This window comes from Callorhinus ursinus, unplaced genomic scaffold (assembly GCF_003265705.2).
Source record: "Callorhinus ursinus isolate GAN/ISIS: 27379988/994484 unplaced genomic scaffold, GSC_fseal_2.0 scaffold83, whole genome shotgun sequence".
Taxonomy (NCBI): domain Eukaryota; kingdom Metazoa; phylum Chordata; class Mammalia; order Carnivora; family Otariidae; genus Callorhinus; species Callorhinus ursinus.
Window position 1 is genome coordinate 2,519,100 of NW_027397145.1, and position 27,315 is coordinate 2,546,414.

General features: G+C 37.7%; 1 protein-coding gene across 8 annotated transcripts in view; it reads left to right on the top strand.

Moving 5' to 3' along the window:
* Positions 1-27,315, top strand: part of FAM13B (family with sequence similarity 13 member B) — an 86,274-nt gene that overhangs the window by 46,318 nt on the left and 12,641 nt on the right. For 5 of the 8 annotated variants that reach the window (XM_025852307.2, XM_025852313.2, XM_025852308.2 and 2 more), the window contains 9 exons: positions 6,733-6,774; positions 7,470-7,625; positions 9,408-9,540; positions 18,339-18,403; positions 20,913-20,961; positions 21,375-21,525; positions 24,299-24,364; positions 25,762-25,972; positions 26,679-26,808. In XM_025852307.2, the coding sequence (XP_025708092.1) occupies positions 6,733-6,774; positions 7,470-7,625; positions 9,408-9,540; positions 18,339-18,403; positions 20,913-20,961; positions 21,375-21,525; positions 24,299-24,364; positions 25,762-25,972; positions 26,679-26,808 (1,003 nt within the window). The remainder of the gene's footprint in view (positions 1-6,732; positions 6,775-7,469; positions 7,626-9,407; positions 9,541-18,338; positions 18,404-20,912; positions 20,962-21,374; positions 21,526-24,298; positions 24,365-25,761; positions 25,973-26,678; positions 26,809-27,315) is intronic. The other 3 variants (XM_025852309.2, XM_073887809.1, XM_025852312.2) reach the window with 1 other exon arrangement.

The following is a 27,315-nucleotide window of genomic DNA, read 5'->3' on the forward strand; positions in this document are numbered from 1 at the left end:
GTGTCTGTTAGCCATTTGTATGTCTTCTTCAGAGAAGTGTCTTTTCATGTCTTCTCCCCATTTTTTGACTTGATTATTTGTTTTTTGGGTTTTGAGTTTGAGAAGTTCTTTATAGATCTTAGATACCAGTCCTTTATCTGTAGTGTCCTTTGCAAATATCTTCTCCCGTTCTGTGGGTTGCCTCTTTGTTTTGTTGACTGTTTCCTTTGCTGTGCAGAAGCTTTTTATCTTGATGAAGTCCCAAAAGTTCATTTTTGTTTTTGTTTCATTAGCTTTTGGAGATGTATCTTGAAGGAAGTTGCTGTGACCGATGTCAAAGAGGTTATTGCCTATGTTCTGGATTTTGATGGATTCCTGTCTCACATTGAGGTCTTTCATCCATTTTGAGTTTATCTTTGTGAATGGTGTTAGAGAATGGTCGAGTTTCATTTTTCTGCATGTGGCTGTCCAATTTTCCCAAAACCATTTATTGAAGAGACTGTCTTTTTTTCCATTGCATATTTTTTCCTGCTTTGTCAGAGATTATTTGACCATAGAGTTGAGGGTCCATATCTGGGCTCTCTATTCTGTTCCATTTCTATTTTTATGCCGGTACCATGCTGTCTTGGTGATCACTGCTTTGTAATATAACTTGAAATCGGGCAACGTGATGCCCCCCAGTGTTGTTTTTCTTTTTCAAAATTTCCTTGGCGGTTTGGGGTCTTTTCTGATTCCATACAAATTTTAGGATTGTTTGTTCCAGTACTTTGAAAAATGTCATTGGAATTTTGATCGGGATGGCATTGAAGTTTTAGATTGCTCTGGGTAGCATAGACATTTTTAAAAAAATTTTTTTATTGTTATGTTAATCACCATATATTACATCATTTGTTTTTGATGTAGTGTTCCATGATTCATTGTTTGTTCATAACACCCAGTGCTCCATGCAGAATGTGCCCTCTTTAATACCCATATGAAATCCAGGTCTCCTACTCCTCCGCCATCTTGCTCCGCCTCCGTTACCCAGGCTAACCCATCCCCCTCCCCTCCTCCCCTCTAGAACCCTCAGTTTGTTTTTCAGAGTCCATCATCTCTCCTGGTTCGTCTCCCCCTCTGACTTACTCCCCTTCATTCTTCCTCTCCTGCTATCTTCTTCTTTTTCTTTTTTCTTAAAATATGTTGCGTTATTTGTTTCAGAAGTACAGATCTGTGATTCAACAGTCTTGCACAATTCACAGCGCTCACCATAACACATACCCTCCCCAATGTCTATCACCTAGCCACTCCATCCCTCCCACCCCCAACCACTCCAGTAAACACTCAGTTTGTTCCTGAGATTAAGAATTCCTCATATCAGTGAGGTAATATGATATATGTCTTTCTCTGATTGACTTATTTCACTAAGCATAACACCCTCCAGTTCCATCCACGTCGTTGCAAATGGCAAGATCTCATTCCTTTTGATGGCCGCATAATATTCCATTGTGTATATATACCACCTCTTCTTTATCCATTCATCTGTCGATGGACATCTTGGCTCTTTCCACAGTTTGGCTATTGTGGACATTGCTGCTATAAACATTGGGGTGCACGTACCCCTTCGGGTCCCTACATTTGTATCTTTGGGGTAAATACCCAGTAGTGCAATTGCTGGATCGAATGGTAGCTCTAATTTCAATGTTTGAGGAACCTCCATACTGTTTTCCAGAGTGGTTGCACCAGCTTGCATTCCCACCAACAGTGTAGGAGGGTTCCCCTTTCTCCACATCCCCGCCAACATCTGTCGTTCCCTGACTTGTTAATTTTAGCCATTCTGACTGGTGTGAGGTGGTATCTCATTGAGGTTTTGATTTGGATTTCCCTGATGCCGAGTGATGTTGAGCACTTTTTCACGTGCCTGTTGGCCATTTGGATGTCTTCTTTGGAAAAATGTCTGTTCATGTCTTCTGCTCATTTCTTGATTGGATTATTTGTTCTTTGGGTGTTGAGTTTGATAAGTCCTTTATAGATTTTGGATACTAGCCCTTTATCTGATATGTCATTTGCAAATATTTTCTCCCATTCTGTCGATTGTCTTTTGGTTTTGTGGACTGTTTCTTTTGCTGTGCAAAAGCTTTTTATCTAGATGAAATCCCAATAGTTCATTTTTGCCCTTGCTTCCCTTGCCTTTGGCGATGTTTCTAGGAAGAAGTTGCTGCGGCTGAGGTCGAAGAGGTTGCTACCTGTGTTCTCCTTTGGGATTTTGATGGACTCCTGTCTCACGTTTAAGTCTTTCAACCATTCTGAGTCTATTTTTGTGTGTGGTGTAAGGAAATGGTCCAGTTTCACTCTTCTGCATGTGGCTGTCCAATTTTCCCAACACCATTTGTTGAAGAGACTGTCTTTTTTCCATTGGACATTCTTTCCTGCTTTGTCAAAGATAAGTTGACCATAGAGTTGAGGGTCCATCTCTGGGCTCTCGATTCTGTTCCATTGATCTATGTGTCTGTTTTTGTGCCAGTACCATACTGTCTTGATGATGACAGCTTTGTAATAGAGCTGGAAGTCCGGAATTGTGATGCCGCCAGCTTTGCTTTTCTTTTTCAATATTCCTCTGGCTATTCGGGGTCTCTTCTGGTTCCATACAAATTTTAGGATTCTTTGTTCCATTTCTTTGAAAAAAGTGGATGGTATTTGGATGGGGATTGCATTGAATGTGTAGATTGCTCTAGGTAGCATTGACATCTTCACAATGTTGGTTCTCCCAATCCATGAGCATGGAACGTTTTTCCATTTCTTTGTGTCTTCTTCAGTTTCTTTCCTGAGTATTTTATAGTTTTCTGAGTACAGATCCTTTGCCTCTTTGGTTAGATTTATTCCTAGGTATCTTATGGTTTTGGGTGCAATTGTGAATGGGATCGACTCCTTGATTTGTCTCTCTTCTGTCTTGTTGTTGGTGTATAGGAATGCCACTGATTTCTGTGCATTGATTTTATAGCCTGCTACTTGCCTGAATTCCTGTATGAGTTCTAGCAGTTTTGGGGTGGAGTCTTGGGTTTTCCACATAAAGTATCATATCATCTGCAAAGAGTGAGAGTTTGACTTCCTCTTTGCCGATTTGGATGCCTTTGATTTCTTTTTGTTGTCTGATTGCTGTGGCTAGGACTTCTAATACTATGTTGAATAGCAGTGGTGAGAGTGGACATCCCTGCCGCGTTCCTGACCGTAGGGGAAAAGCTCTCAGCTTTTCCCCATTGAGAATGATATTGGCTGTAGGTTTTTCGTAGATGGCTTTTATGATATTGAGGTATGTACCCTCTATCCCTATACTCTGAAGAGTTTTGATCAAGAAAGGATGCTGTACTTTGTCAAATGCTTTTTGTGCATCTATTGAGAGGATCATATGATTCTTGTTCTTTCTTTTGTTAATGTATTGTATCACGTTGATTGATTTGTGGATGTTGAACCAGCCTTGCAGCCCAGGGATAAATCCCACTTGGTCGTGGTGAATAATCCTCTTAATGTACTGTTGGATCCTATTGGCTAGTATTTTGGTGAGAATTTTTGCATCCATGTTCATCAAGGATGTTGGTCTGTAATTCTCCTTTTTGATGGGGTCTTTGTCTGGTTTTGGGATCAAGGTAATGGTGGCCTCATAAAATGAATTTGGAAGTTTTCCTTCCATTTCTATTTTTTGGAACAGTTTCAGGAGAATAGGTATTAATTCTTCTTGAAATGTCTGATAGAATTCCCCTGGGAAGCCATCTGGCCCTGGGCTTTTTTTCTTGGGAGATTTTTGATGACTGCTCAGCTGAATTCCTGAGACCAGACAAAATCTAGGTCTCCTACTCCTCCGCCATCTTGCTCCGCCCCCCTAGCATAGACATTTTAACAATGTTTAGTCTTCCGGTCCATGAGCATGGGATGCTTTTCCATCTTTTTGTGTCTTCAATTTCTTTCATGAGTGTTCTATAGTTCCTAGAGTATAGATCCTTTACCTCTTTGGTTAGGTTTCTTCCGAGGTATCTTAACGGTTTTTGGTGCTATTGTAAATGGAATAGTTTCTCTAATTTCTTTTTCTACAGTTGCATTGTTAGTGTATAAGAAAAAACTGATTTCTGTGCATTGATTTTGTATCCTGACGCATTATTGAATTGCTGTATGAGTTCTGGTAATTTATACCACATCTTCTTTATCCATTCATCCCGTCGATGGACGTCTGGGCTCTTTTCATAGTTTGGCTATTGTGGACATTGCTGTTATAAACATTGGGGTACACGTGCCCCTTCGGATCACTACATTTGTATCTTTGGAGTAAATCCCTAGTAGTACATTTGCTGGGTTGTAGGATAGTTCTATTTTCAACTTTTTGAGGAACCTCCATACTGTTTTCCAGAGTGAATCCTGAGAATATTAATCTGATAGACTCTGTTCCTAATGTTGGTTAGTGTTTGGGTTGGCACATTTATAGGGGATCTTCATGAAACTAATTACATTTCCTTTTTTTTATTTTAAAGATTTTATTTATTTATTTGACAGAGAGAGACACAGCAAGAGAGGGAATACAAGCAGGGGGAGTGGGAGAGGGAGAAACAGGCTTCCCGCAGAGCAGGGAGCCCAATGTGGGGCTCGATCCTAGGACCCTGGGATCATGACCTGAGCCGAAGGCAGACGCTTAATGACTGAGCCACCCAGGCGCCCCTACATTTACTTTTTAAAGTAACTTTTTATTGAAGAGTCACATATATACAGAAAAGTTCAGAAATCATAAAGTCATTGAATTATCAAACACTAAACTTGTATAAGCACCACTTGAGTTACTTGCTCCTTCTCAAATGCTCCATGTCCCTGTTTGCCAAAAGTAGCTGCTATATGGCTTTTGTAGATTTTTTTTTCCTGTTAGTGATTTTTTTCCTTTAAAAATCCAACTTTGAGGTTACAACTTTTATGCAATAACATGCACTTATTTTATAAATGCACACATACACATAATATACCTGTTAAGAACCACCACAGTCAAGACAGACTTTCCATCACCCAACAGTCTGGCCCCAGACTGCCATTCATCTGCTTTCTGTCATTGTATAGATAAGTTTAGCCTGTTTTAGAATTTCATGGAAATGGAATCTCCTACAGTAGGGACTCTTTTGTGTCTGGCATCATTGCTTGACATAATGTTGAGATTCATGTTGTTGCGTATTTCAGATGTTTGTACCATTCATTTATTCATTTTAAAAAATTAATTTTTTTTTAAGATTTTATTTGACAGAGAGAGGGAGAGAGAGCATAAGCAGGGAGAGCAGCAGAGGGAGAGGGAGAAGCAGGCTCTCAGTCTAGCAGGGAGCCCGATGTGGGGCATGATCCCAGGACCAAGACCTGAGCCAAAGGCAGTGCTTAACCGACTGAGCCACCCAGGTGCCCCTGTTTGTACTTTTTATTTAAAAAAAACACTGAGCATATTCCATTGTAGGGTTGTCCCACACCTTGTATCTGCTTTCACCTGTTTGGTTTGATACCTTTGTTGGGCTGTTGTGAATAAAGCCTCTATGCTTGTGCTAGTTGTTGTCTTTTTTTTTTTTAAAGATTTTATTTATTTATTTGAGAGAGAGAGAATGAGAGAGAGCATGAGATGGGGGAGGGTCAGAGGGAGAAGCAGGCTCCCCGCCGAGCAGGGAGCCCGATGCAGGACTCGATCCCGGGACTCCAGGATCATGACCTGAGCCGAAGGCAGTCACTTAACCAACTGAGCCACCCAGGCGCCCCTTGTGCTAGTCTTCTAAAGGAATTATGCTTTCACTTCTCTTGAGTAAATACCCAGGAGTACCATTACTGGCTCATTTGGTAAGTTGTATAAGGAAGTGCCAAACTGGTTTCCAAAGTGGTTGGGATGTTTTAAATTTCCAGCAGCAATATAGGAAGGTTCTAGTTGCTTCACATCCTTACCAGCACTTTGTTTTAATTTTAAACATTTTAGTGGTATCCACATCTCCTTGTGGGTTTCTGTAGAACTTTTAACTATTGTAAAAATGAAGATGTTATCTATATTTTTATAAGTATCAGTAGATACTGTGGTGCAAAATTTGCTAAGGAATGCCTGTTAATAGTACAGTGAATGAGGTAGTATGATTTTAGTATCGATTTTGCCTTTTTCGTAACTTGAGAACATCCTCTGAGTAGTAGCGTATGCTGTTAATTCTGGCAAGAAGTACAGAGTAAGCATTGAGGCCTTGTACTATCCTAGATGAGATGGTTTTGTTGGGATAGTAGTCCACTTTTTTTTCGCTTCAGCCTTGGAATATAGGTCAGTGTTTCTCCAAGTGAGCACCAGATGAAATAGTCGGCTACACACACACACACACACGCACACACACACACATACACATATGTATATTTAGTTTTTTGTGTGAAAAATAAATTTTTTTAATAATTTTTTTTAAAGATTTTATTTATTTATTTGAGAGAGAGCGAGCACAAGCACAGAGGGAGAGGCAGAGGCAGAGGGAGAAGCAGGCTTTCCCGCTGAGCAGGGAGCCCAACGCAGAGCTCGATCCCAGGACCCGGGGACCATGACCTGAGTAGAAGGCAGATGCTTAACTGACTGAGCTACCCAGGTGCCCCTGAAAAATAAATTCTTTAAAAATTAGAATCCTACTCTTCCAGAAATGAACCTAAAACTTGGTGCTTGCTTTCCTGATTGTGTCAAGGTAGTGCAACTCTTTTTGTAGTTACTTAGTATTGAAAAGTTTTATAGCTAATGTCTTTCTTTGATTACAGTGCCCATATATCTCCCATCAGCATCTTACCAGCCTCTGCGGAGTAAGTAATATATTTGTAGAAGACAATTTAAAAATATTACTTAACTGTAGAAATGAAAATCATGTATTTATTAAATAAAAAATGTTTATAAAAAGAAAATCATGTATTTATTGTGCTTACTTTAGAGGAAGGATTGTACATAAGGCAGTGAAACTAAATATTTTATATACTGTAATAGGAACAAATAAAGAATGCATTGCCTAATACATAAAATAAAGATTGAACTTTCATCAGATGATTTTTTTGATCTTCTGAAATGATTGAGAAATGTCAGTAGATCTCTTTTTATTAAGTTTTCTTTAAGAAGTAGACTTCATGTAAAAAATGTGGACAGGACCCTTACAGTTTCTTTGATTTAGCTGAGTGTTGATAAATTATTTTGCCTTATAAATATAGCTTTAAAGAATCTATGTAAATATTTTTTCCATATATGAGCAGGGAATGAATTACTGGGAGAACTTATCTTTCCCACCTCAGTAGTAATAGTGATATTATGATTGATTTGTATAATAATTTCTTTTAAAAATTTAACCCATTATCATGTATTCCTTTTATGTGTTTCTTCTTTACTCTAGTTTACCCATTTAAATACCCTGATAATTTGTCTTACTAGTCACGTTTTAACGTTTGTATTTATGTGGCCAAATGCCCAGTTAGGGTGACTGCTTCTCACTAAAATGTGTTCTGTTTTGTAGCATTTTAGAAAGAACAATTAGAGCTGCTGTGGAACAGCACCTTTTTGATCTGCAGAGCAGCATAGATCATGATCTTAAGAATTTACAACAGCAAAGTCTGGTGTGTAATAATGAAGCAGAAAGTTTTAATTGTGATGGGGAAGGATCTAATAACCAGTAAGAAACTTTTATAACATTTCACTATTATTTCTTACAGTTATAAAATTGTTTTAATATATCTTTTAAAAATCGTACTTTACTTAAATAATGGGATCTTGGGGATTTCTGAAAGTGTGTGTGGAAAGTGACTTTGTATGTAAGTTGCATATACTCACTTAAGATTGAAAATTGATATCTTCCATTATGGTAGTAGACATTAAGTCCAGTACTGCCAGATTTTCTTCCCTGAACATCAGATGAAGTAGTGAGCTTACCTCACTATGCTGTATGAAAAAATAATGTTAAAAAAAATTAGACCCATACTATGTGCAACAAATGGTCACACCATGAGAGACATGAAATGATCTAGACCGCTAGATGCAGGGGTAGCAGATTGGCATCACTCATGTTGTATATAGTCATTGAGTGCAACGGTGAGCAGAATCATCCTTTGCTATTTAAATTTTATCCCCTGTCATCAGCTACTACCCTGCTGCCCTCCCTAAATACTTTTAAAAAAATAGTTTAGCTGTTACTAGTTGAATTTTGTATCAGTTAAAAGTACCTCTGTGTGCTATGTGATTTGTGATTTTATTCCACTCTTCATCTGATTACCTTTAAATGGATGAAATGCTTCATCTCCTTTCCTATTTCCTCAGCCCTGCACTTGAGGGATATATAGGTGCCTTTCTTTGAGACCATAATACATTGATTTCATAGTTTTCATTTATCAGATTTTATTTGGAGGACAGATGAGAAAGATGTACCCAAATTTGGAGGATTCATAGGAGGTTAAAAAAAAAGGAGATAATTGGGTAAAGTGTTTTTTCTTTTCTTTTTTTTTTTTGAAGAATTATTTTTAAAAGGCCAAGTATGTGTAGTACACTAGAATAGCTATTGAGTATGAACTGAAACTGAAAAAATTAATGGATCTGAAAACCAGTGGTTGCGATATGTTTATTTTTGGAATACCATATTGTACAACTGCAGGTGTGCTATGTGTCTGAATAGATGGCATGACCAGCCAGTGTAGCTCTGTGGCCCTGATTTGTGGTGCTTTGAAGGCATGATTAGAACTGATAAAACTGGTTTGACCTAGGGACTATTTGGGCTGAATATGAAGGAAAAAAGCAATATCTGAAACAAAACAGTAACTAGAAGTTGGTAATCGTGGAGAACTGTTTCAAAGGCTATAATTAATATAAGTAGATTCCTTGGTGTTTGTCTTTAGCTTAGCTAGAGATCCTGAAACCCATGCCCATGCTCGGACAATCTTATTTTTATCTCTGGGGAAGTAACTCATGTTCTGTCATTGATGGTGGTATTGTATTTGTAAACAAAAGCCTGCTGCAGTATTTTGCATATTCTAAATTATGTAACATGAAAAATCTGCAGTAGGAAGCTATTCCTATCATGCTTGATAAGGTGTTGGACATTATCATATCTAGTGCTAGACTTGTATTTTAATTGGAACAGATCATTATAATTGAGAGTATGCATTTGTAAGGGAAGTTATTTTGACACATAAATTATTTTTTCAGCCATTCATTTGCTTTTGAAAATTTTCAAAGGGAGTAACAAACAAGGTGGTTTTCTTATAACATTCCCTGGAGAGACAAAAATAAACTTAGTGTGTTTAATAATCTAATTTGGCAAAATAAAGAATGTGTGAAGTTTTATGAAAAGGACACATTTTGCTTAACAAGTGAAAGTTTCCCATCATTATTGATATTTATTTATTTTAAAGGCATTACATACTCGACATTTGGCCTGATCTGATTTTTTAATCTTCATTACTAGGGTTGATATTGCTGATGATATTATTAATGCCAGTGAAAGTAACAGAGACTGTTCAGAACCTGTGGCTAGCACTGATTTAGACAATGAAGTTATGCAGCAAGATTTTGTATTTGAGGATGAAGAAAATAACCAGGTAAGAAATGCAAAGACTAAAAAAACTTTGTGTTAGGTATGCTAGACGTACAGTGCTGATTGCTTTATGTGTTCCTTTGATACCAGAAGCTGACACATACTTGTCTTGATTATAAATTCCAAGAACATACACCCTATCAGTAAAGATCAAGAATCATCATTGGGTAGGGAATTAGATATAAAATATTTAAGAATATTTGCCTGGAAGGAAACAAATGACGATGTTAGCTGAGGTGGTTGGTGGTATTATGGTTGAATTTTGTTCTTTTTAAAAGCTTTTTTCCTATTTCCCATTTTTTTTCTGAAGAACGTGGGATCTTTTCACAGAAAAAATCCATGAACATCACTTTATTATTATTATTTTTAAAGATTTTATTTATTTATTTGACAGAAAGAGAGACAGTGAGAGAGGGAACACAAGCAGGGGGAGTGGGAGAGGGAGAAGCAGCCTCTGCTGAGCGGGGAGCCTGTTGCGGGGCTGGATCCTGGGACACTGGGATCGTGATCTGAGCCGAAGGCAGACGCTTAACGACTGAGCCACCCAGGCACCCCCATGAACATCACTTTAGAAGTCACTAAATTGTTTTCAGTGTCTTAATTATCAATGGTAACATTGTTTTTAAAACAATGTTAATAAATATACAAAGCAGTACTTCTAAGACATGTTTCAAAGTACAGTTTTGATAACACTTTTTAAAATAAGATTCTTAATGGATAAGGAAGTTTTCTTCAACATGTTTTCATACTAAACCATAAACTCTAAGATAAAGATATAAAGAATTCAGGATCTTTTGACTGAGATTTGTATTCTGGCTTTGCCTCTTAATAGAACTGTGACTTTGGCTACCTTACCTAACTTTTCTTATCTGCTCTTTGCTTTTCCTTAGGTGGGGAGTAATACTTATTTTAGAGGATTATTATAATATCCAAAGAAGTGGAAGTATACAGTTATTTTTATAAGCTAGGAAACATTTCACAGAAGTTAAGCTGCTCCGCTATTTTCACTGCATTTGTTTATTACTTGTATATTAATGCTTTTACTTCTGGTATATTAGATTAATCCCTTTTCATCTATTCATCGTTAATTGCTTCTGTAGTTGTCTCCTTGCCCTTTTCTGCCTGTCTACTGGATCATTTCCATCAGTGTAAAATGTTATTTTCCCACGTTTAGGAAATAACTCTCTCTTGACTCTTCACCCCACTGTAGTTAAACCCCTATTTTTTGCTTCCCCCATAATAAAATAACTTGAATGTGTTGTCTCTTTTCTTTAATTCTTCTCTTCCCACTCTCTCTTGAACCTTCTTCAGGTAACCTTTTGCCCCATCATTCCTCTGAAATTGCTTTTGCAAGTTACCAGTGATGTCTGTTGCACATTTTACTTGATCTATGAGTACAATTTGATTCAGTTAATTACTCCCACTACCTTGATATGGTTTTTTTCTTGGCTTTCAGGATCTCTCACTCCTCTGTGTTTTTTTCTACTTGACTGGCTGCTCCGTTTCTTTGTTGATTGCTTTTCATGTTCTAAACCTTGAAATTTGGAATGGCTCAGTAACCAGTTCTCAGATTGCTTATTTTCATTCACTCCCTTGGTAATCTCATTTAGACTAATGATTTTAAAATACCATCTACATGCTAAAGATTCCACAGTTGTCTCTCTAGGTGAGATCTTTTCTTGAACTTATTATATTGAGTTGTTTTACTTAACATTTACACTTGAAAATCTTATAAGCATTTTGAATTTTATAGGCACCAAACTCAACTTAGAATCTTGCCCACATATCTGATCTTTTTGTCTTTAAAATCTCAATAAAGGACAATTTCTCCTTCCATATGCATAAGCCAAAAGCCTTGGGTCATCCTTGGTTTCTTTCACTGCACATTCAGTCTTTTAGAGAGTCCTGTTTGCTATACCTTCAAAGTTTATCTGGAATCTGACCACTTTTTACCTTTTCTTTTACCACCATGTAGGTCCAAACCCAACATTATTTCACCTAGATTAATAGATTAATATAAGCTCCTACCTGGTACCATCTTTGCCTCCCTGTGGGTCTATTCTCAGCACAGCAGCCAGAGTGATTCTTTTAAAAGGAAAGTTATATAATGTCAGTTCTCTTCTTAGTACCTTCCAGTGCCATCTGGGTATAAAAATGTAGGAGTAGGCATTACAAAAACACTAACAGACATCTCAGTGTTAAGATTCTGTCGGGATTGCTGTTTTCCCAGGTGTCCTATGGTTTGCTTCTTCCTCTGATCCTGCAGATGTTTCCTCACTTTGACCTTTTCAGTATGGCCAAATCTCCTCATCACTCCATTTTAGTATTAGCAGGTCTTCCCATTGACCCACTCCTATCCAGTCCCTGAAGTTCCTGCCCTCCTCCCCCTTGTCCTTGATAGTATTATCACTGTTGCACATATCTTTTAAATTATTAGTTTATTGTTATTGTTATAGTTATCGTCTTTCTCCCACCTTTAGACTGTAAATCCTCAACTTTCATGAGGGTTGAAATTTTTATGTTTTGTTCATTATTGCATCCCCGTTATCTGGAACACATAGGTACTCGTTAAGTATTTGTGGATTACGTGACCAAACAAATAATAACATCTGACACTCAGTGTGGGCATCTAAGTAAATTTGTTCTTGTTCTTCCTGTCTCGTCTTGTCTCTTCCTCTCTCGTCTCCTCTCCTCCCCTCCCCTCCCCTATCAGTAGGCTCCATATCCAATGTGAGAGTTGTGCTCTACTGACTGAGCCAGCTAGGTGCCCCATAAGTAAATGTGTTGAATGAAATTGGTGTATGAATTACTTTGTTAAGAATGCAAGAGTTATTTTTTTTCCAAAAACTTTATTTTTTAGAGCAGCTTTAGGTTAACAACAAAATTGACAGGGTGGTACAGTGATTTCCCATATGTTCCCTGCCCTAACACATGCACAGCCTCCCCCGTTAGCACCATCACTCACCTGAACGGTACATATTTTACCAGGAATGAACCTGCACTGACACATCATAATCACTCCAAGTCTAGTTTATCTTAAAGTTTATTCTTCATGTTGTATATTTCATGGGTTTAAACAAATGTATAATGACATGTATTCATTATAATATCATACTCTGGCTTTTAAACTGTCCTAAAAATCCTCTGTGCTCTGTTCATTTCTTCCACCACCCTTGCAACCACTGATCTTTTTATTGTCTGCATAGTTTTGCCTTTTCCAGAATATCATATAGTTGGGGGCGCCTGGGTGGCTCAGTTGTTAAGCGTCTGCCTTCGGCTCAGGTCATGATCCCAGGGGTCCTGGGATTGAGCCCCGCATCGGAGCCTGCTTCTCCCTCTCCCACTCCCCCTGCTTGTGTTCCCTCTCTTGCTGTCTCTCTCTGTCAAATAAATAAATGAAAATCTTAAAAAAAAAAAAAAAAGAATATCGTATAGTTTGAATTTTGTAGTATATAGTCTTTTCATATTGGCTTCTTTTACTTTAACAATGCATTTAAGGTTCCTTCATGTTTTCTTCATGGTTTGATAGCTCATTTCTTTTTAGTACTGAACCATATTCCATTGTTTCAGTGTACCACAATTTATTTATCCATTCATCTAATGAAGGACATCTTGGTTGCTTAACCGACTTGCTTAACTGACTGCGCCATCCAGGCGCCCTAGATCTATAAATCTTTAAATAGGTACAATAGTTGGTAGGGTAATTTGGACTATCTTTGAGGGGTTAAAACTGAAAATCAGTAGCCTGATCAGAGCTCACATCAAAATACTTATTATCAGTAAACTTATCATAAAATCAATTCATTTCAAGATTCACAAGCTTTTATTGTTGGTACCTAACAGACTTACAGTTATTTATATCTTCCAAACGCTGAGCAATTAGTGGAATGTAATCTTTTTTTCAGAAGTGGAAGCCAGAAGTATTTGGGAGCTCTAGCAGACAGCCAAGAAGAAGCGATAGATGACTGTCAATTTGACTTGTGCTATTATGAGATCTCATTAGGTTTTTTGTTGTTGTTTTTTAAAGATTTATTTATTTATTTATTTGTGAAAGAGAGTGGGTGGGCGTGCATTAGCGTTCCTGGTGTGGGCGGGCTGAGGGAGAGGGAGAGTGAGTCTTAAGCACACTATGCTGGCCTCGAAGCCTGGTGTGGGGCTCTATATCACAACCTGAGATGAAGATCTGAGCCAGAACCAAGTCTGACACTTAACTGACTGAGTCACCCACGTGCCCCAGGTTTTTTATTTTTTCTTAACAGTTAAAAAAATATATAAAACCTCTCCCAGGAAACAACCACTCAATGACGTTTGTTTTGTTGTTTTTAAATCCCAATCTCTCTCTTCTTTCTTTCTTTTTTTATTTTTAAAAATTGAGAAATAATTGTCATATAACATTGTATTAGTTTCTAGTTATTTATTTGACAGAGAGAGCAAGAGAGCGCACATGCACAAGCAGGGGGTGTGGCAGGCAGAGGGAGAGGGAGAAGCAGGCTCTCAGTGGAGCAGGGAGCCAGATGCGGGGCTTGATCCCAGGACCCTGGGATCACGACCCAAGCTGAAGACAGGTGCTCAATCAATTGAGCCACCCACACACCCCAACATTATATTAGTTTCAAGTGTACAACATAATGATTTTATGTGTGTATATATTGTGAAATGATCACAATAGGTAGTTAACATCCATCACCACACAGTTAAAAAGCTCCTCTTCTTGTGTTGAGATTTGTAAGATCTACTCTCAGTAACGTTCATATATGCAATACAACAGTATTATTATTATTATTTTATTTTATTTTATTATTTATTTGACAGAGAGAGATAGCGAGAGTAGGAACACAAGCAGCAGGAGTGGGAGAGGGAGAGGCAGGCTTCCCATGGAGCAGGGAGCCTGATGCGGGGCTTGATCCCAGGGACCCTGGGATCATGACCTGAGCTGAAGGCAGATGCTTAACGACTGAGCCACCCAGGCGCCCCAACAATACAGTGTTAAACGTAGTCACTAAGCTAGACATTATATTCCTATGTCTTATTTGTTTTGTAATTGGAAGTTTGTACCTTTTGACTACTTTGACCCCTTTTGCCCACTCCCAGGTCCCTACCTCTGGCAACAACCAATCTGTTCTCTGTATCTATGAGGTTGTTTTTGTTTATTTAGATGTCACATGTGATGAGATCATGTGACATTTGTCTTTCTGTCTGACTTAATTCACTTAGCATAATGCACTCGTGGTCCATCCATTTTGTGACCAATGGCAGAATTTCCTTTTTTATGGCAATATAATACTCCATTGTATAAATATATGCACTACATTTTCTTTATCCATTCATCCATCGGTGGACACTTAGGTTGTTATCATGTTTTGGTTATTGAAAATAATGCTGCAGTGAACCTGGCTGTGCAGTTATCTTTTTGAAGTAGTGTTTTTGTTTCCTTTGTATAAATATCCAGAAGCGGAATTGCTCATAATCATATGTTCTAGTTTTAATTTTTTGAGGAACCTCCATACTGCTTTCCATAGTGGCCGGATCAGTTTACATTTCTACCAACAGTGTACTTTGGTTCCCTTTCTCTACATGTTCGCCAGCACTTGTTATTTCTAGTCTTTTTGATAATAGCCTTTCTGACAGGTGTGAGGTGCTATCTCATTGTGGTTTTGATTGCATTTTTGTGATGATTAGTGATGTTGACCACCTTTTCATGTACCTTTGATGATCTGTATATGTCGGGCAAATGTCTACTCAGGTCTTCTGCCCATTTTTCCCCCCTCTGCCCATTTTTAAATCTGTTTGTTTTTTCCTATTGAGTTGTATGAGGTCTTTTTCTTTTATACATTTTGGATATTAACTCATTGTCAGATATATTGTGGGTTTTTTATTTTGTTTTTTGAGAGAGCATGAGTGCATGTACTCGATCTGGGGGCGGGGCAGAGGGAGATGGGGAGAGAGAATTGCAAGCAGGCTCCATGCCCATGCAGAACCTGACATGGGGCTCAATCTCATGATCCTGAGATCGTGACCTGAGCTGAATTCAAGAGTTGGATGCTTAACCGACTGAGCCACTCAAGCACCCTTGTCAGATATATTGTTTGCCAATATTTTCCCATTTGGTAGGATGCCTTTTCATTTTGTTGATGGTTTCCTTTGCTGTAGAGACTTAGTTACACATTCATCAATGGAAGAAATTGTCTTACATTGAAGTATACTTAATAAACTGTTTAGTAAGAGTTTACTAAGCAAATGAAATGTGTGGAATGGAGTGGGGATATTTAGCTTATTTAAAAGAAGTAACTAGCATGCTTGAGGAATACTAGGTGGGTGGAGATGGGGAGATACAGAACTAAACAGTGTGGAACCATCAATAATGAATGAATAAGGAATGGGGGGAGGCCACAGAAATTACTGGAAATGCCCATTAGGCTTTAATTAGCTCCTGGCATTTAGCCCTGACAGCCCCTAAACATTGGCAGTATGATTATGCTGCAGCCGCTGCTCCCACGAGTGTTGCCACCACTGCCGCTGCCGCCACCACCACCACCACCACCAGCAAAGCTCTCTAGCTTACCTTAATGGGGGCCAGAGCACCTTAGACTTTGTTTTGAGGACCCTGATGGTTTTGGGGAAGAGCGGGGGGAAGAGTATGGGCTGTTTTGCCACCTGATAATTTAGAAAAAACAAGCTCTCTCTCCTCATGTACAAAGGAATAAATGTTTTGTATAGAGTGAATTCTGAGGAAGTAAAATATTTTAGTTTCTCAAAAAAGTATTGTATATTTCTGTGTCTGTTAAATTGAAGTCTAGATATACTTTAACCTGACCCTAATACCTCTTTTTTTTTTTGTCTTGGGGCCTAATGTAGAAGATAACTCTGCACCTTACTCTGAATTTCATCTCCTTCTTCACTGCTGGTGTATCAGTGTATCAGCTTTTGTTTTCTGTTACTGCATCTTTTATGTTGCCTCCAATTGCTTTTTTTTTTTTAACTACTTTTCAGTATTCATTTTAAGAATTATGTTGCCTAGGGGCGCCTGGGTGGGTCAGCTGGTTAAGCGTCTGCCTTCAGCTCAGGTCGTGATCTCAGGGTCTTGGGATGGAGCCCTGCGTTGGGCTACCTGCTCAGTGGGGCGTCTGCTTCTCCCTCTCCACCTGGCCTTCCCTCCCCCACTCGGGCTCGCATGCTCTCTCTCTCTCTCTCTCTCCAATAAATAAATAAAATTTTAAAAAGTATGTTGGAGTTGGTGATGTAATAGTATGCTTTTATAATAGAACTTTATAAGTTTTTCTTCTAAGCTATTTCTTTTGATTCTCTCATAGTGACTGTAAGATAGGCAAGTAAATGATTGTTACTCTCATATTTGTGATAGCAAAGGTAGAGCTGGGACTTGAACCTGGTTCTTTGAATAAGACACCAAGGCTTATTTTAAATATTGGGTCTAGTAATGATTATTTCATGGGCCCATATTTAAGAACGCAAACTTATATTCTAGACAGAAAGGTTGCTGAAGTCTGATGTCAATGGTTCTCAAGTTTGAGTCTCAGGACCTCTTGATACTCTTAAAAGATACTGGGTATCCCAGAAGGGTTTTGTTTACATGGGTATATCTATCAGTATTTACCACATTAGAAATTAAAATTGAAAAATTAGAAAATGTTTATTAAATTCACTCAAGGAACTGTAAATACGTTTTTTTTTAAACTTAATAAAAAACTATATAAAACATTTTGTACTCGAGGAATGGTATTGTTTTATATATTTACAAATACCGTTAATGTTTGTCTTAATAAAAGTCAAGTTGGATTCTCCTACCTGCTTCTGCATTCAATCTATTACTATCGGTTCTTTTTTTTTTTTAAGATTTTATTTATTTATTTGACAGAGAGATAGCAAGAGCAGGAACACAAGCAGGGGGAGTGGGAGAGGGAGAAGCAGGGAGCCTGATGTGGGGCTCAATCCCAGGACCCTGGGATCATGACCTGAGCCAATGCAGATGCTTAACGACTGAGCCACCCAGACACCCTATTGCTGTAGGTTCTTTTGTTTGAAGTGCATGAAGACAATTCAGCATCACAGAGATATATAGTTGGAAAAGGAAGAAGTAATTGAATAGCTTTTTCCAGATAATTATGAACTGTCTTTCATATTAAAACTGGACAAGGGGTAGTTTCTTAAGAATCCAACTATCTGTTGATTTCAGAGGTGATCATTGGAAACATTGAGAAGTTTACCTAATTTGTAGTAATGGACAGGATGTTTGTATTAGACTCAGTGAGTATCTGTTTGGGGAAGGAATAGGGATAGGATGGTGTCACTAAACTCAGACAATAGAGGGAGTGTTCATACGTGTTTCTGAGGTTTACAGTTGTTATTTTGAATGTATGTAATAAAGGGATCTGGTGAACCAAATGATTCCTCTGTTACCTGCTAGGAAGCTACCAAGTTAACCTGTTTGTGGCTGAGAAGAAAGAGAAGGAGCATTTGTCAGGTGGGACCATATGGCTGTCCCTTTTGGAGGAAAGAATTCTAAGGATGGAAAAGGAATGTGATAGTAAGAGCAGTACCTCTTACCTAATAGCGTAGTGAGAACGCAGGGTCTCCATTTTATACACACACGCATGCCTCAGGTTTTGAGGAAGATAAATTACTGTCTTTAAAAAGAGATTCCAACACCTATAGACTGTTATGAAGAATTAAAAGGGGGCATTTGACTATCTTGTAATCTAATATCGTAGTTTAGGTTGGAAACTTCCTCTGATACATGAATGTTGGGAGTTCCGTTAATACAGCAGTGGTGTTCTTTTTTGTCAGTCTGTAGGTATACTGTTAGAGCCGTGCAGTGACCACGGTGATGGTGAAGATGGCTGTCTTGAGGGGTAAGCATTTTCTCTCATTACTCATTAATCGTTTTGAGAATTGGAGCCCTTTACAGATTTGGGGGTGAGAATTTTTAGATGAATTTATCTATTATACATTTTTGATAATCTAAAAAACCAACTTCTTGTTTTAATGGTAAGCATAAAACATACTTATAAATATTCATAGGGGCTACAGGTTCAGACAGACATTAGTTATAACTTGGAAAACATTCTGAAGAAAGAACAGAGCCTTCTTGGAGACACTCCAAACTTTCAGTTGATTTGTAGAACAATTGGGAATTTATTGATATTCTGAATACACCTTTCATTGAGTTAATTCATAGTCTTAGAACTGTGGATAACCAACTGAAAGATTATAGCATATTTGCTTTACCACATTTGTACAGGATATTATTGTTCCTTTCCAGCTTCTCCTTGGTGTATCCCAGTATAGTCTTACATAGGTTGTGCTTGTTTACCTCCTTGGCCAGCAAAAATGGGAGGGAGATACTGAGGCAATGAGTATTTCAGCCATATATAGTCACCATAGATACTCGATAGATACAGTCCCTTTGAGCAGAAGCTTTCTAGAATGTTTTAAGTCACTGAATAGGTTTTGGGTCCTGTTACCCTTTTTCTGATTCTTTGAGACATTGCCAAGCAGTGTATATTATAACTTTCCTAGGAAAGATGATTTGATATTCAGAAAACAGATTTGTAATGAACACAGACTAGATTGTAAATACTGAGGATTCTCAAACATTACTGATTTGGTGATAGCTTGTTGGCAAGGGTAAACTTGTGTTAATGCCATTGTCTCTTAATTGTGAGTAGGAAACCTGTTCTGTAAGGGTAAGTAAATTCTTTGGAGCCATGTCTCTGGAGTGTCTCCATACTCTGAAGGTCCACAGATTTCCTGCTTACAGCAGTTCCTTGTGCTTCCTTTCAGGAGGCAGGAATGATCCTCTTCCAGCCCAGGGAGTATTGGAGCTATGGGCTGAAGATATAAGATAAACAGGCATCCCCAGAATGATGACATCTGGATTTGGTAGAACAATAAGGATCCATTTAGTGAGGACTCAATCTTTTTGGAAAAGCTCTTTCCTCTTCAACTTGTGTATAGGTTAGCAAATTTGTTTTTAGATCCAAAGAGTTTCTTGGTTAGATGGATTACATTTTGCATGCTTAACACTCATGTTTCTCAAATTTAGATGATTGGGTCTTTTGTAGTCTCAAGGTAGAATGTAGCTCATTCCACCATTTGCTCCCACTCTAAGCAAGGGAAGGCCTTTGAGCTTGCCAGGGAATTTAGTTCATTTCTTATGCTCAGCAAGAATAAGGTAATTATGCATATGAGGAGATGACTTGCCATAGTTAGATCAAGACCTGTCGTCTGGGTACACACTGTTAAGGCAGGATACAAGCAGCATCTGTATGTACCGTTGTAAATTGCCACCATATCTTTGGGGAGAAGAAATTTCCCACAGTAGGTATATTGCTAACCTACTCTAATACCAGATGCTCTGTTGACTGGTCAAATAGGGAGAGATCATTTGTGACAGCTTGCTCTAATATCTGTTCTAAATAGGGGTTCATTTTTATGGGGGGTATAAGAAGTGACTTGAAATTTTTAAAAATTTCTTTTTTTACATGTTACCATTATGTTTTGAGCAAGGAGAGGTTTAGAAGTAGTAATCTTGTTCTGATTGTGATAGAACACAATCAGATTTAAAATACAGGACCATAAAAAAATACATATATATAGGACCATCACTGTACCTTTAAAAAAATCTTGTTTAAAAGAAAAAAAAAGTCCCCATGCCTGGCCACAAATGACAACAGTCGGGTTGCTTTCAGCTAGCAGAGCTGCCCTTCCCATGTCTAATTAGTGGCAGAAGGAGACCTTTTAACGTTCTGTGTGATCAGGGGCCACCTAGAAGCGATTACTTAAGAGGTGAAAATCCCAAACCACCTGTAGGTTTTCAGTGGCAATGTATCCAGCTAGGGAAAAACCATCGAGTTCATTGTTATTTTTTGTTTTTTTTCCTTCTTCAAAATTGTTGTACTTTTGTGGATATTTTAATACATCTTTTTCAATTACAAAAAAAAAAAAAAAAGAAAATAAAAGAAAAAAAAAGTCCCAGAGTGGGGGATAATAAAGCTGTTTGGTTAAAACTAATATTTACTTTACAAAATCTTTTCCATTATACATTCAACCCTTTTGGTTTCTTTTTATTGTGGATTTTAATTTTACTTTTAAAATGTTTTTCTTTTGGGGGTGGTTGTGTGGGAGGGTGGAGAATGTTACTTAATTTTTCTAAATCTGAAGTAATTCTGTGGATCTTTTCAGTAGTGTGTGATTTTCAGATATAGGGCTCCAAAGAATGGGCATATGTCCAGTTGTCATTTTCTTCTCTCATATTATAAATGCTAACTATTTGGGGAAGAGAGAAATCTAGGTAAGAATTGTACAATGATAGTAACCTACTTATTCCTAAAAGACTAATAACTGTACTTGTATTTTTAGGAAAGAGTATGTGCCATTTGATAGTGCTACATTGTCACACTTGATTCTGGTAAGACTTTTTTCTTACGGTTCTTACAAATTTGACTAGGTTTAACCTACCAATTATTGTACCTGGCCTTTAACGCTTGGGTTGAATAGGTTTAGAGGAGATGTAAATACAGATTCTCTTACCAGATATTTTACAGTTAAGCAGCAACTTAATTTGTCACTTTTGGTTACAAGTAACTTGGTTATAGAAACATTTTCCTGAATTTGGGATCCAAACTTTGTCTTCTAATAGTCCATACTATAAAAATGCAGATGTGTGTTTGAAAATAGTTTGGGTGGTGGGAGTGGGACAGCTGAGTATAGAGGCCCGATAGGACACTAATGGAGACCAGACAGGGATATACGCTGCTTGTCTTTAAGCTGAGTGAGAAAAGCTTTGTGGTTGTGAAATGTATTCTTTATTTTAAAATACAGGATTCTAGTAGCAAGATATGTGATTTGAATGCCAACACTGAATCAGAAGTGCCAGGAGGTCAAAGTGTTGGTGTTCAAGGGGAAGCAGCATGTGGAACCCAAATTCCACATTTAGATCTGAGGAACGTTTCTGATGGTGATAAATGGGAAGGTAATTTTAGCCACACGTTATTTTCCTGATACTGTTATTTGTAACTGAAATTACCTAAAGCAATAATGAGACTACTGCTCTTTTCTGGACAATCTTACTCATTTTGAGTTTCTCTTCTCTCTTTCATGTAAGAGGAGTGAGTGAGTGTTGTTACTCAGATGCACTGATGAGATTGTAGGGCAACTATCGCATGTGAACTTGAAGTTCTTATTTGATCCATTAGCTTTGAAGATGAAGTTAGAACTGATTAAAAAAATAAAATCCCCCAGGATAGACTTTTGTTAATTGTTAAGCTAGGTGCTTAACAATTTCGCAGTCTTTGAAAATCTCACGTTAGGGCTTGGACATCTCACCACTTTAAACAGAGGGCTTATATGTAACTATGTTTCCTTAATGATCATCAGGAAGCCTTTTTTTTTTTCCCCCCAAAATGATCTTTGAAGGCATTTCTAAGCAAATACTGTACCATATCCCCACATCTGTGTATTAGATTATATAAGCATGGGAACAGAGTCCTAACAGTTTTTACAAAGGAGAAAAGTTTAAATTTAAAAAGCAAGCCACCTCTGTGTGTGTGTGTGTGTGTGTGTGTGTGTGTGTGTGTATGTATGTCAGAACTCAGCGAATGTGTACTTAAGACTTGTATTTCATTGTATAAGTTTTTTTTAATCAAAAGATGCAAAACCTAAATAAATACTGAACTCCAGTGAATGACTTGCATGCTGAAGTGTTTATAGGGAAGTATATGATTACCTGCAGTTTACTTTGAAATCCATGAAAAAAATAAGATGGTTAATGGAATGGATAAATATTAAAAAGCAAGAACAGTAAAATATTAATGGTTGAATCTAGATGATTGGTGTAGCGATGTTCACTGTAAAATTTTTTCAAGTTTATTGTATATTTATAAACTTTCAAATGTTGGGGGTGGGGGAGTGGAAGCCAGCAACAAATTTGAATTTAGGGGTCCTGTATCACACACCTTCCTAGGTAAAGAGACATTGAGACAACTCAGGATTTTTCCAAGTTACTTATTTATTCACTTGGATGAAGTTCCCTTGGTTATCTCACCTTTGGCTAGTTAGCTGATGACATACAGTGGTAATACCAAGAACTGCAGTGCTAATACCACGGCTCCTTTTGCTACCTCAGGTCTACTCATTTGATCACAGTTGGAATTTTTATTTATTTTTTAAGGTTAGCCAATTTTTTTTTTTAAGCCCCAACCAAGTCATTGTCTGTGCCAATCTTTATTGCTGTCTCTCCACCCCCCCTTCCTTTTTTTTTTTTTTTTTTTGTTCTAGATGTTTGGCATGCCTAGTGGCATATTATGTGTCTTAACTTAGACTAAATCAGGAAGTTGTCTTTCTTTTGCTTTGTTCTGGGTTATTTGGGATGTTTGGAATTTATGAAGATGCTCCCCAGAATTAGGGGATATGTTAGCATCCTGGTGGCAGTAAAGATCAACCGTCCCTTTCATTTATTTATCTTGACATAGTCACTGAAAAGATGTCGTCGTCAACAGAGCAACCATGGAGCCAGCTGAAGTAGGAGAGGCTGGGATTCTGACAGAGGGCGGATGCGTCTCTGTTTTGGAGGACGCAGATAAATAGCTCTTCATAATCTTTGGCCTGGGCACTCTGATCTTAAGTTTTAAGCATAGAAGAGCACTTGTTTTCCATTGTCTGAGGAGATAGAACTTTCTGTGTTCAGCTTCGCTTTCTGGATGCCTCCCTAAAGCGAATTTAATGCCGAGCTCACTGTTTCCCTGTCAGAATCCTCCCCTTATGGCTGTGGTACAGAAAGAAAGTAATTGTAGACCTCTGATTTTCAGTGCCTCAGCTCACCTGTTATAAACCTGGCTCAGCAGCTGTGACAAATCCACATAGACCACCTACCTGCTGGCTTTTACAGGAATAGGGGTTAGTGACTTTCAGAGAGCCAGTGGTAGTAGACATTTGAGTGAACTTCTCAGCCATGAACCCTGCATGTGCTTGGAAGAGTGGCTGTTAGCAGACTATGTTGTTCCTTCCAACTTTGCCACCAATACAAAGATTGATTTTCTTTATCTAGGAATTAGGATGTTCTAATGAAAGTCTTCCTTAAGAGGCCAAATTACTTTAGACCCTAGATACCTTGGAATCAGAGACCTACCTTGTTTGATGTGCCTCTTAAAAGAGAAGTGGGGTCACTCCAAATAGAAGCCCACATCCCTCTTCCATAGTATGTGGGTTTTGTGTTTTGTATTGCTCAAAGGATAGTCAGCAGAATGCAGTTGGCAAGCAGGTAGCACATGGCCACCACCAGGATGAATTTGTAGCAGCCGGTCAAAAGGTTTTGGCTTTTAATACAAGTGGGCAGTATCTTTCCTTCAGACTTTCTCCTGCTAAAACTCTTGAATGAAATACAAGTAGGGTCTTTCCAAAGAGCAAACTAAGGGAGATATTTTTCTGTCAAATCAATTAAATTGAAAAGCTTCAAACAGTACTTGGTTAAGAGTTTCCATTTCTTCAGTTTTATGTTTGAGTTTTAATAAAACAGCACTACTTTGATTTTTTTGCCTTGCTTGCTGAAATGGAAATGTATGTTGTGTTTGTTTTTAAAGATTGGTTAGCAGTAATTTCTTTGAATAAAGTTTTTGAGCAGAATGCCTAACTGGTTTTAGGGAAATGTTTTTGGTATCTTTGGCTTTGTGTTAGTTATGTGTATGGTTTGTTCTGACTGTGCTGTGTGTTCACTTTAGTATTTTTTGCCATTTTTTCCATTTTATTAGCGTCATGCCCTATCACTTTTCCCCTCATTGATTTCAAAACAATGCATCTGCAGAGAGATGGGGAGGGTAAGTATGGTTCACCATAGTTTAGTTTTTTTGCCTTTTGATGGTTCACTTTGTTTGCCTTTTTATAAGCCCTTCTCCTGCTGTCCCCATATATTAGGAAAACTGTTCTGGGTTAAAAATGATACCCAGAAATAATTGTTTTTTGTTACTTCCCTCTTAAAACAGGTGATTTCTCACAAAATGTTTATTACCAGTTATTTGCTGGGAAGCAGGTACAAGGGTTGCTTTGAAAATCACTTTATTGCTGGGTTTATTGTGGGATTGCACGCTTTGTACTCAATTTTTAGTTATCAGATTGATCTGGGCTTTAAAAACTAACTGAATTATGTTCTGATTACCCTGGAAAAATTATGTAATGCTTTAAATTGCTAATATGTAAAGTTAAACTAAATTACTAAAGTAGTAATCCTTAGCTATTGTGTGAAGAAAAAGAAAACATCAGTCTAATTTTTGACACTGTCAAGCCATCTTTGCATCCAAAAATACTTAAAAACTCACTTTTGCTATTGTTAATAGTCATACATCAAAGTTTTAAATTGTAGTTATAAATAAAGTTAGTGTATAAGTTTTTCCCCTCTTCTGGATTCCAGTGATACTTGTATTTTTGTATTTGGAGTATATTTGTGGATTGTATGTTTATCTGTATGTGTTCTGTATGTAATCGAACCTTACATGGGCACAGACATCAAATATATCGACGTGGGTTCATTTGAGAACATACAGGATAACTCCAGTAAGATAAATGTGCTTAAGGTCTAGTGCTGTTAAATTTTGTCTTGATAATACTGTTGAGTGTTTAATTACTAAGATATGTATTGAACATAGAAATCTTGTAATAGAAAATAACAACCACAACTTAATGTTAGAGGCCAGGTGCTGTCAGGTGAATTAGCTGCTCATTTGGAAATGTTAAGAATTCTTTTGGAGTCAGAGAGCTCCAGTTGGTGAGTGTTGTGAATAGCATGGGGAATAGCTTCCTTCCACTTTTAAGATAGTCACTTGACAGTGAGTGATAGCTTATTCACCTGGCAGCTATTGAGGACTGTGTCTGTTTACTGTTTATAAAACAACACTTGAAACATAATATCTAATATAACTTTAAAGAGCTTGACAGTGTCCTTCCTTGCTTTGTGACTGGGTTCAGAAATTTAAGGTATAACTCTTTATGGGAAAATAAAACTGAGCTAAAAAAAAACATAGAAAATTAGAAACTGTAGTAGGCTTTATGAAGATCCTATATATCCCTTGTTTTTTTTAAAGTATATAACAAATATTATATGAACCCTAATCATACATAATGATATGATTTAAAGAAAATACAGCTGATAATTGTGTGACTTTTTTTTCCATGTGGAACCAAGAGACCCATGGTACTATTCTTTGTGTTTGTTTTACAGAGCCGTTTCCTGCTTTTAAGTCTTGGCAGGAAGACTCTGAGTCTGGAGAAGCTCAGCTCTCTCCACAAGCTGGAAGAATGAATCATCACCCCCTGGAAGAGGACTGTCCTCCGGTATTATCACATCGTAGTTTAGATTTTGGGCAAAGCCAGCGTTTCCTACATGATCCAGAAACACTGGATTCCTCATCTAAGGCACTTTCTTTTACTAGGTACATTATTTTTATATCCTTATGAGAGGCGATTGTTACTATGTCACCAGATCCTTTGAAAGATTTAATTCTCCAGACTTACAGTTCAAAGGTTTCCCCCTGTATCATGAAAAACGTTTTTTGTAATTTTTTGGAGGGGGCTTGTAACTTCTGAGTTCATTGAGGTGGAGAGGTTTGCTTTCTAATAGACATTTCCTCATAGTGTACATACTCATTTTTTCACCTATGACTGAAATACAGAACTCTGGAAGGGAAGCAGCAGGTGGAACTCACCAATCCCTAATGTTCTTATTGTCAGGACTTTAAATTGATTCTGAATGTCAAAACCTTTCCTTTGCCGTTTGAACACAAAATGAACTCTGAGCTGCTAGGCATCTTTGTTTCTTTTCTGCCTTTGTCCAAACAACTTTTGAGTGGTTATACATTGTTTTCAACAGTACTTGTGTTAGCTACTGGTGTGGTCTCTAAACTTGAGTGTAAGGGTTTTGGGTGTTGTTTGTTTGTTTGACGCTACCTGACCTTTAGTGTTCAAGCCCCACTATGGGTATAGAGATAACTTAAAAATAAAATTTATAAAAACTCTTTTGGTTTCAGGTGTACATCATAGTAATTTGATAGTTTTGTACATTGGAATGAACCCCATGATAGGTCTAGCTACCATCTGTAATAACTTGAAATTTTAACTAACACTCTTGTTTTAATTCAGGATTCGAAGATCATCCTTCAGTTCAAAAGATGAAAAGAGAGAAGACAGAACACCATATCAGTTGGTCAAGAAACTTCAGAAAAAAATCAGACAATTTGAGGAACAGTTTGAAAGGGAAAGAAATAGCAAGGTAAGTTTGTAGCATTTTCGAGGGTTTGGCAGATCTATTGGAATTGGGAGGAGGTTCTTTGGAGAGCATTTGTCCATCTCTTTTCTTAGATAATGAAGTTGAGGTGTACAGAGAAATAGTGATCATGTAGATCTGAGATTATATAGATCCATAGCTGCCTCATTTCCAGGCCAGTATTCTTACCAGTGCATCTTTATATTTCAATTGGCAAAAAAGCTTCTATAATTTTTAAAGGAAATACTTTACATTGACAAATCACATTAGTGCTATTTCTGCTTCCTCAAAAACCACAAATAGCAAGTGGGGACAGGAGGGAGGAGGTGGTAGGGAGGGTGAAAGATATTTAATGATTAGAACATGTGAAGTGGAAAGAATCCTATACTTTCAGTCGGAAGACCTGTATTCAAATCTGGCTTTCGTCATTTGCTAGATTTTGCTCTGAGAGAGCTTTACTTGACATCCCCTTCTATCTACTTCAAATAAGATAAGATGAAAGAAGGATTGAGT